Consider the following 10914-nt stretch of genomic DNA (forward strand, 5'->3'; position numbering starts at 1 on the left):
AGTAAATAGGAACAAGAATGTGCTGTAATTCATGGATTTCAGACTCTGGTTACTGAATCATTTCACTTCTGCCGCCACGCTTTCACAAAATAAAAAAATCAAATGGAAATGAAGGAATTCAGTTGCGCAGGGGCTAAGGTCACAAAGTCCAAGTGAAGAATATTAGCTTTATTTGGTTATCCAGTCTGGTTCCAGTTTTGGGCAGTTTTCCACTGAATTGCAATTACTATCTGAGCTGCTACGGTCATATATCAGACCAGTTATAATTCTATGATTCAGAAAATATTATTTGAAATGAGCCTCTTACGTATATATCTTAAGGACCTATACAAACGCATTGAGAGTTATGAGCTTGTTTTTGCCGGGTAATCTCATTTGTGGTCTAATTTGAGACAAACTTGTCTTCTCAGCAACACTAAGAAGCCTTTCTGTCTTCTGATCTTTCATATTTGTCAGAGCTGGAAATCCCTCTTCCTAACAATATGTCAAGGAGAACTGTAGAAGAATAATAGAATAGTAGAGTTGGAAGGGACCTCTGAGGGTCATCCAGTCTAACCCCCTGGAATGCAGGAATCTCAGCTAAAGCATCCATGGCAGGTGGACACCCAACCTCTCCTTAAAAACCTCCAAGGAAGGAGAGTCCACCACCTCCCAAGGGAGACCCTTCCACCGTGGAACAGCTCTTACCGTCAGAAAGTTCTTCCTGATGTTGAGTCAGAATCTCCTTTCTTGTACAGTGGTACCTCTGGTTACGTACTTAATTCATTCTTAACCTGAAACTGTTCTTAACCTGAAGCACCACTTTAGCTAATGGGGCCTCCCGCTGCCGCCGTGCCACTGGAACACAATTTCTGTTCTCATCCTGAAGCAAAGTTCTTAACCTGAAGCACTATTTTTGGGTTAGCGGAGTCTGTAACCTGAAGCGTCTGTAACCTGAAGCGTCTGTAACCCGAGGTATCACTGTAACTTGAAGCCCTGGGTTCAAGTCTGACCCTCCAGAGCAGGAGAAAACAAGCTTGCTCCCTCTTCCATCTGACAGCCCTTGAGATATTTGAAGATGGCTCTCCTATCTCCTCTCAGTCTCCTCTTTCCCAGGCTAAACATTCCCAGCTCCTTCAACCGTTCCTCATCAAGCTTGCTTTCCAGAACCCTGAACATCTTGAATAGCCAATGCTCTTGAGGAAAGGCATGGATCATTTTTCTGGTTGTGTATTCAGGTTTTTTAAAATCTTGAGACGATGTTCGGCACTGAAATGTTCTAAGGTTCCTTTGATTGTCCTTGAATCTTCTGACCACTCCTGCTGCCCTCTCCTGCCCCACCGGTGTGGCAGCCCGGACCCTTTGATAGCCAACAAGGCTTGTTGCTCGAGAGGCATGATAACAAGACACGATTTCTCTTGCTCCGCTCTCCCGGCAGGTACAGCAACATTGTCCACGTCTTCATTCGGATATCCCGGGAGGAAGGGATGAAGACCCTCTACCGGGGCTTTGCCCCCACCATCCTGGGGGTGATTCCATATGCTGGGCTGAGCTTCTTCACCTACGAGACCCTGAAGAAGTTTCACGCAGGTAAAAGCAGCGGGGCCAAGATGCCAGCCTTGGCGGGCTCCTTGGGCATCATCCAGAAGATGGGCTCTTATGAATGGCTTTTAAGATTAGGCAAATCCACGGAAGAGCAGTGGCTACTAGCCATGTCTCAGAGGTGAGCCGGCAGTAAATCACACCATACAACTGGGAGTTAACTCTTTATTAGCAAGGACACGATCGGAACAGGAGTGTCAGGCAGCCCCCCATGAAGCAGCCGCTGAAACTGAAGGTCTCTGCCTCCCCACCGCCGTCCAAGTCCCTCCAGGATTTCCCCCCAAGCCATCGAAGAATGCCCCTGCATGCAGCCAACCTTTCCTCCACCCTCTTCATGCCTCTCCTGGTTCTGGGAGACCAGAAGGGAGCGCAGCTTGATGCAGCAGGAGGGGGAGACACCTGTGACTGGACTCCTTCCTCTCCTGCTTCAGCTTCTGCCTCCCATTCTGGACTTCTCTCTGCCACTGACTCTCCCCGCTCACTAAGCCTTGTTGCCTCTTCCACATCTGACACCTCCTCCTCCCAGTCCTCTCCCCCTGGCCACTCATCATTGCCCCACTGCTTCTCCCTGGGCTCTGAGCCTTCTTCCCTTGGATGTCCCCAGCTGGTTCCTCCTGCCATTCCTCTGCCTTGTAACTAATCCATGCCACCAGGATGGCTGTGCACTCCCTCCACTGTTTGGAGGCGCTACACCTCCTGGCTCCTGGCCATTGCAATTGGGGAGAGTTGCTGTTGCACTAAGGTCCTGGCACTCCTGCAATTTCTGGGGGTCCTGGGGCCCCGTGGCGGAAGGGAGAGAGGGAGATCTGTTTGTGCCGTCCCTGTGCGTCTCCACAGTTGCCCACCCGCGTTTCCTCTTCCTCCAGAGCGCAGCGGCAGGACGCAGCCCTACCCCGTGGAGCGGCTTGTCTTCGGGGCCTGCGCCGGCCTGATTGGGCAGTCTGCCTCCTACCCGCTGGACGTTGTGCGGCGGCGGATGCAGACGGCTGGGGTGATGGGCCACACCTACGGCTCCATCCTGCGCACTATGCGGGACATCATCCGGGAGGAAGGACTCGTCCGCGGCCTCTACAAGGGACTCAGCATGAACTGGGTCAAGGGCCCCATCGCCGTGGGGATCAGCTTCACGACCTTCGACCTCACGCAGATCCTCCTCCGGAAGTGGGAGCAAGGGGTGAAGGTGGAGAGGTAGTGGCCGGCCGGTGGCTGGCGCTTGGTACACATGTTGGTGGAAAGGTGGACAGGCATCCTCTTCCTCCTCCCTCCTTCCCTCCCTCCCTCCCTCCCCAAGCCAGAGGGTTCTCGCGGCAGAGCTGAGTGACCCAGGGCAATCTCTCTTAGGTCCCCACGACCGCAGCATCCTGCCCCCTGCTTCCCTGAGCTTGCGTTTGCGAAAGAGAAGCCGCCATGTCCTTTGCCGGTGGTGTTTTCTTGCTTTCCCTCTCCTTTTCCCACCGAAGTGGTTGAAATTCCTCTGAATTCTGCTTGGATTTGTGGGGAACTGGCAAGGGGTCCTTCCAGAAGGCTGCAGCCATGCTATTTACTTGATTTTGCCTCGTGGTTCTAAACCGTGGCGACACAGTCCCCTTACATCTCCTGCCTCTAGCTCTCCTGCACCCTTTATTTTGTAGGAAGCCAAACTTACCTGTATGTTTGAGGCGTGGGGTGTGTCTGTCTTGGGGTTGCCGCTCCCTGTGGTCTCCGCCCTCCTTCCAGCAAATGGTTTGTTCTCCAAGCCCTGGAGAATGGGGCCCTTCATCTCCCCCCTCTCCCCACTTCAGATGCTTTTAAAATTCTGCCCCAAAACCTCCTGGAAGAGGGCCAGCCGGCCCCAAGGGAGAAAAAACCAAAGACTGGAGTCTTTCCTTTCCTTGGGTTTGTCCAAGGCAGAGAGGTCACAGTGCAATCTTGAATTCTCTCGCTGCCGCAATTTGCGCAGCTCCTGGTTCCGAGATGGGATCCGAAGTTTGGGGTGTCGCAGCCTTCTTTCCCTGCTTTTCAGGGACTATTTTAATGATCTGTATTTAGATATGCACACCTATTTCAGAGTTCAAGCTTCGGAAGATGGCATGCGGTCGAGCTAAGCTTTGCTCCTCCGAATTGTCTCTGCTTTTTAGCAGGGCTCCCCCCTCCAGTATTAAGTGTCAAAAGAGGGAAGGAATAAGGACTCTCTGGAAGAGGCATTCCTAGCCCAGAGCAGGAGATGATAGAATCATAGATGCCTCATCTCAGATTGGAGATGGGGAAAACTTTTGTCCCGACGGTCAGGGATGACAACGAAAAATGGACTTCCATATGTTCCTGGCCTTCCAGCAGCCAGGTGAGGATGAGAGCCAGGTGCCTTGAACATCTAGAGAGGAATCGAATCGGAGAAGGCATTTTGCAGAAGAGGAGTGGGTGTTTTGCCAGAGAGTCCTGGGTCTCAGGCACTCCCCACCTTCGAAAATCTCCTAGAACAGGGCAGCAATCCTGTGTCCCTCCAGATGTTGACTGACTCCCACCAGCCCTTTCCTGGAAATCATGCAAGATTAACCCTGCTAATTTCTCTCTCTCTCATCTGCCCTCCACTGCACTGCACTGCTTCCTCACACTTAGCAAGCACAATGCCTGCCTTCGACAAAACCGCACCAGGGATTCACCCACCAGCACCAGATGCAAACCTCAAGAGCTTTTACCTCCCCGGTGTGAAAATAGATTGAACGGGGTGATGCATGTCCTAAACAGAAAGCCCAGTTCATGTAGCCCCCCCCCCCCCAAGACACTGCTTATGCAGGTTGGAGTGTTTTGCACATTCTGAAAAAGATGCACTACCACTGAGAGAGCAGAACCTACACAGGGTTTCCAAACTTGGGTCTCCAGCTGTTTGGGGACTACAGTTCCCATCATCCCTAACCTCTGGTCCTGCTAGCGGGGGATAATGGCAGTTGTAGTCCCAAAACAGCTGGCGACCCAGGTTTGAGAAACCCTGGCTTACACCCACCTACCCACCCCGTTTCCCCAATTCACATTTTTCTAATTCTCCGTGCCATCAGCAGTTGCGATGGATCGCAATTGTGGCTCAGCGGGTTTTGTTTTTGTCGGGGAGAGAATTTCGGAGGGACGGCAGGTGCCACCTCGCCAGCAAAATAATGCTCATCTCACTGTGTCAAACCCAGATCTTGGGAGCATATATATAGATATATGTATATATTCTAGGAGAGAGATTGCCAGCTCAGCGAAGGTGGCTTGCTGATTGCTAAGTCTCAAGCTGCTCCTTCCTTCGGACTCTGGGGTGCTTCCTTTTAAACCTCTGCCTGCACGTCCTCAAACCTTGAGGTAAAATAGGACAGCGTCCCTGGGGAAGATGACTTTCCCTTTTGGGGTTTAAGAGGCTGCAAGCTAGTGTCTTTTGATGGCCACACTACAGCTCCCATAATCCCCTGCCAGCTTGGACCGACAATCAGGGCTGATGGGATTGGTAGTCTAGTGACCGATCTTCCTGCAAGGTCTTGAGTATTTGGGATGACCTTTTCTTCCCTCTCCCTTTTGAGTTTCCACCGCCAACCAGACTCCAGAAGTGAAGACCTGAGCATCTCCCATTCCATCTTCCTTCCTGACCCACAATGGCGCCATCCCCTTCCCAGTCGGCTGTAGATCCCCCCCCCCCCCCCCCGCTTCCTGATAGCTTTCAGCTGTGGAGCTGGGTTTATTTTTGCAAATCTTACAAAGATGGCAAGGAGCAGTTAATCGGTGAAAGCTGTCCTGCCGGCCTTGGCGTGAGGTCTCCCTTCCCCAAGATGGAATTCAGGTGGATAGAGAATCGTTCCTGGGATGCTCTGGGCTGTGGGTCACCACCCACCCCCCGCCAACCCCTTGCCCCAGCCTGCAGAGAACCAGATTTTCCAAAGCAGCGACCCCAGAGAGATGCTTTCCCTTCCCTAGAATCTAGCCCAGGGTTTCCCCAACTTGGGTCTCCAGCTGTTTTTGGACTACAACTCCCATCAACCTGAGCTAGCAGGACCAGTGGTCAGGGATGATGGGAATTGCAGTGCAAAAACAGCCAGAGACCCAAGTTGGGGAAACACTGACCTAGCCCCCTTCCTACCAGCGTTCCTCATAACATGGAGGCGGCAGAGGTCATTTCTGGGGGGTCCCCGTAAGTTGGCTGCCCTCCGGCTTCAAGATGGCACTACGGCGACATGGGTGCAGGGGTTTCTGCACTGCTCTAGCCGCCATCAGTCGGGCGCCTGGAGGGACACAGATGCTCCCTGCCGTCCTGCTCCCCAGCACCCAATGGTGTGTGTGGGGGGGTGGTGTTTCTGCAGCAGGTAGGAGAAGTCGTAATTTGCAGCGGTTGAATCAATGCACAACGGAGCTGGCACCCGAGGGAGCCTTTTCCAGCTGTGCTGCAGTTGTCCGTCGTTCCCGGCCACTGGAGACGCTGGGGGGCGGGCACCCCTGCTTCCCTAAGAACCGAGACCTTCTGCCATGGGGGGACTCATTCCCCATTGCAGGGAATGATTCCAAGAATCTGTTGCTCGGTTCACAAGGGGCAGGGGCCGACACCCCCAACTCATCATTCTTGATACGGGAGGGGTGCAAATTGATAGCGAGGGTCAGAAAGTTATCCGGGGGCCATTGTCTGCCACTGGTGATCTCTGGTGAGTCCCCAGAATAGCGAGTCTGTAAACAATGTTGTGTCCCCTCCCCCCCAAAAAGCCCCAGCCAGCCCCCCCTCTCCTCCTCCCTCTTGTCATGACAATGTATTAACCAGGATGGCTTTTTGCAGGGGAGGTGGGTAACTCTATGCAGGAGTGTTTGTGCGGTCCGTTGTCAAATGCTGCCTTTGTGTCTCTCAAAGCGAGTGCGTCTGACGCCTCCGGAGGGTCCTGTGCGTGTGTGGATTTTTGATCCTTTTGTTTTATATATATATATATACACACACACACACACAAATGTGTGTCTATAGTGACATAACTTGTACAAAGATCTGTGCCAAGAAATGATGTATATTTAATAATAAAGAGATGATTTATCGAGGCTTGTGCGTGGATGCTCTGTGTCTCAAACAACCACCCTTGCTTCTCAGTTCTTGTTGTAGGTGCTGGGGTGGTACTGTTTTTGTAGAGCTGCAGAGTTGGAAGGGACCTCTGAGGGTCATCTAGTCCAGCCCGCTGCACTGCAGGAACTGCAGCTAAATAATCCCAGGCAGGGGGCAATCCTGCAATGAAGGAGGGAGTGCCCACCGCCTTCCAGGGGATTCCTTCCCACTGTCAAACTCCTCTTCCTGCCAGAAAGTTCTTCCTGATGTTTAGTCAGAATCTCTTTTCTCGTCATTTGTTCAGGTCCTACCCCCCCCCAAAAAAAACCCCCCCAGAGAAAACAAGCTTGCTCCATTTTCCATGGGACACCCCTTCCTTCAGATATTAGTCTCTAGGGCCGGGCAATACCTGGTTTCCAACACTGTGATATATCACCAGCTCAACACTGCGATATACCAATACATCACAATGTCTGAAATAAGCTAGTGAGCTACAGAGAGCCATTGGCTGGCTTCACGGTTTTTCCTGCATCGTGATTTTTGCACAGCACACATACGCATACCTAACGTGATTCGCGATATATTGCTGGCTCAAAAACTACGAAATCAATATCACGATACAAATTTTGAACCGGTTTTGGACGATATATCAGTCTGTCGCTCAGCCTGCCTCAGTCTCCTCTTAGCTAGGCTTAAACGTATACCCAATGTAAGTATACAGCTGTCTGAAACAGCAGCTATGGGGCCGAAGCCGACCTTTCCGCCAGTCCTGCTCCTGGATGGAAGTGAGGGGCTTCAGGCGAGGGGGAAGGCGGCCAGAGCTGTAATTTTCAAGCGCTGTAATTTCAGTAACTTGAGCTTCCTTCCCCTCTTTCCTCCACTCTCGTATTTTCAGAGCGAAAGTCTTACTACTGGCTTTTTGCAAGTCGCTCTGAGAGGGCGGTTGGGGTGGGGTTATAAATGCCGTCAATAAATGCTGGTGGGAAGCTTAGGGGGAGCAGCGTCCTTCCTGTGAGAGATTTCACACCTCGAGGTAAAGGCGGCCTGAAATGCCACTCGCACCATCTGAAACTTGTACAAACTGTCCTGTGGACCTGCGTTTTTTCCTCTTCCCTCCTCCCTTCTCTTTCCTCCACTGCCATGTCTGTTTTAAGAGCACGAGTCTTTAGGACTGATTTTTGCAAGCCCCTTTTCGGCTACAGTTTGGGGATACAGACACTGCATAGCTAAATGCTGGTGGGAAGGTTAAGGGGAGCAGTGCCAGTCTCCACCCCCCACCCTCCACCGCCTCTTTGCCCCAAAACAAGCATAGAGGGTGAAGTGAAGCTGCTTGTGTTTGCATTCAAGGCACTGGCCTGCTCAAAACCCACAAGGTCCCTTCTTAGGGGAGAGATGGGGCAGATGGTGCCTTTAATTTGGGGCCTGGAGAGGGGTGGAGTGGGGGGGTTGCGCTTCAAAACCTAGAGGGATGGAGAGCAGCTCCCTGTCTTGTTGCACAATTGGGACCAAACAGGTCTGGCTTGTGTGCTCAGATACATTTTTAAAAGAGTGGATCTCTCTCCCCTCTTGATTGTCCTTGTCCGAGACAACGCCGGCTGTAGCTCCTTCATGAGTATATCGCAAGATAGGCAGGTCCCCAGAGAGGACGTGTCTGAAGCAGCTACAGAGCTGCTCCCAGAGTGAGGTCTCTGGCCTGACTTGTAGGCACCCTGTAGGAGCAAGGAGAATAATAGAACCACAGGGTTGAAAGGGACCCCCAAGGGTCATCCAGCCCAGCCCACTGCAATGAACAGGACACATTTCTCTGTCTCTCAAAAGAGACAGGCAAAATGCTTTGAAGTTGGGTGGAAGAGGAAGGAGGGAAGGTAAGCCATGACTTAAGGTGTTGTTTTTTTAATCTTGCAAAAAGAGAGGCAAAACACCCCAATCCCTCTGGGGAATGGAATTATCTACAGCCCTTCCTCAACGAGCCCACACCCCAAATTCTGCCTTGTAGAAAAATCTGCTCTCTCTTTTTGTGGCCAGATTTGCATTGGAAACTGCAAATCCTGCAGCCTAGGTGCAAACGACAAGCTTTGCCGTCATATGCAAAGACCCCTCTTAGTTTTGCATCATTTGTTCTGCAGGACACACACCCCGGCCTCTGCCCCCAACCCCAATTTTGCCAGTATTGGGGGGTGGGCAAGGAGATTTACAGGGATTCTGATATATGAATACTTTTCAAGCCTATTATTCTCTCCCCCCCTTTTCCCCTGTGCGGTTTAGAAACTTGATACAGGAATGCCAGAATCAGATCATTGAGTACATCTAACCTAAACTCACGGGCAGCTTTCCGCAATTTCAGGCAGGCCACTCCCAGTCCTACTGGGAGATGCTGGGGCCTCCTGCAACTAGGCTGGCTTCTTTTGGAACCATGAGGTCTAGAAACTTGACCCAGGATTGCTTTTAAGGCCTTGTGTTTCGGCAACCACAAGACCTGGAAACCGGAATATAAGAATGCAAGAATTGAATATATGTACCAACTCGCTACACGTGAACAAGTTGTATACAAACGTAGACTTGCCATGGGCAAATTTAACAATATTTGGAATTCATTCTTATAAATAGCATATTAGGTTTTAGTCTGGTTAACTGCAATAACAATTCCCCCCTTTTTTTGTAATGTACACAATATCTTTTTTCTATTTTGTTCTGTACATGGGTACTATTTCTTGTTTCGTCTTCTTTTGTGTCTTATCTTACTCTGTGTCCTTGTAATTTTGTACATTTTATTTTTCAGTAAAGAATTCACATTATATATATATATATATATATATATATATATATATATATATGCTTTCGTAGATTTTCACGGGTACAGGAATGCAGGTTTTGGTGTCCTCGGGTGTCTTCCCGTGTAAAAGATGGGGTGTCTAGGCGACGTTTCGACGAGGTCTCACTCGTCATCTTCAGGCTGGTGCTTTCGGCTTCTTGTTACTGGAACAGAGCAGGATCTCAGTGTTTGAGTTCCTATAAATACTGTTGAGGAGGTGTGTTGTATAGCCTCCAATGTTCTGGGCAGAGAGGAAGTTCCCAGGCTAGTGTGCCTTTTCTTCTTTTGTTCCTTAATTACTTGAGGGATATCTTGAGTGATTTCTTGAGTGATATCCTGAGTACCACTTAGGTGGGTCATTAGGTGTGGATTAGTTGCTAAAGCCTTTGTGTCTTGACCTCTTGAACTTTGTGAAGAGTTTTTCTGAGAAGATGGGTGTACTGAAATTAGTTGTGCTCTGGCTTGGCTTCGTGTATAGGGGCGAGCTGTGGTTTTGTGGCCTGTGCCAGCCAGATCTGTGTAGGGATTGCAGGGGGGTGCAGCATCCGGAGGTGCCACCATGGTTTGGCTACTGGATGGTGTCTGTAATTTATCTGTGGAGAGGGTCTGGGTTTGGATCTGGTGTGGTTGATTGGTGATGGCGTTCTGTGTGCCTCTGGCTCTGGTGTCAGTTTTTGTGGGGAGGGCTAATTTCCAGATGTCTGGCAAGCGGGATGTGTCGTCACGCTTGTTCATGTTGTGAGGGTGTTTTTCTATCTCGATGGCTTCCATGATTATTCTCTTGTGGTGATGTTCCATGTTAAAGAGCAATTTGGAATCTGCAAAATTTTGCAGATTCCAAATTGCTCTTTAACATGGAACATCACCACAAGAGAATAATCATGGAAGCCATCGAGATAGAAAAACACCCTCACAACATCTACAGCCATCTTCTCAGAAAAACTCTTCACAAAGTTCAAGAGGTCAAGACACAAAGGCCTTAGCAACTAATCCACACCTAATGACCCACCTAAGTGGTACTCAGGATATCACTCAAGAAATCACTCAAGATATCCCTCAAGTAATTAAGGAACAAAAGAAGAAAAGGCACACTAGCCTGGGAACTTCCTCTCTGCCCAGAACATTGGAGGCTATACAACACACCTCCTCAACAGTATTTATAGGAACTCAAACACTGAGATCCTGCTCTGTTCCAGTAACAAGAAGCCGAAAGCACCAGCCTGAAGATGACGAGTGAGACCTCGTCGAAACGTCGCCTAGACACCCCATCTTTTACACGGGAAGACACCCGAGGACACCAAAACCTGCATATATATATATATATATATATATGAGTTTAAGAAGAGTCTACTAGATCAGGCCAGTGTCCATCTAGTCTAGCATTGTGTTCTCAGCTGCAGCCAAGCAGAAAAAGGCTTTTAATCCCTTTTGCAACCATGAGAACTAGAAACTCTTTTGCTTTTAAGCCCTTTGGGGGCTACCATAAGGTCTGGAAACTTGA

General features: G+C 50.1%; 1 protein-coding gene across 6 annotated transcripts in view; it reads left to right on the forward strand.

Annotated features, from left to right (window-relative positions):
• Window positions 1-6600, forward strand: part of SLC25A42 (solute carrier family 25 member 42) — a 29472-nt gene extending 22872 nt beyond the window's left edge. For all 6 annotated transcript variants that reach the window (XM_077922060.1, XM_077922059.1, XM_077922061.1 and 3 more), the window contains 2 exons: window positions 1418-1569; window positions 2448-6600. In XM_077922060.1, coding sequence (XP_077778186.1) covers window positions 1418-1569; window positions 2448-2773 — 478 coding nt within the window. In that variant the 3' untranslated portion in view covers window positions 2774-6600. The remainder of the gene's footprint in view (window positions 1-1417; window positions 1570-2447) is intronic.
• The last annotated feature ends 4314 nt before the right edge of the window (window positions 6601-10914 follow it).

The sequence above is a fragment of the Podarcis muralis genome, chromosome 18 (assembly GCF_964188315.1).
Source record: "Podarcis muralis chromosome 18, rPodMur119.hap1.1, whole genome shotgun sequence".
In the NCBI taxonomy this organism is placed as follows: domain Eukaryota; kingdom Metazoa; phylum Chordata; class Lepidosauria; order Squamata; family Lacertidae; genus Podarcis; species Podarcis muralis.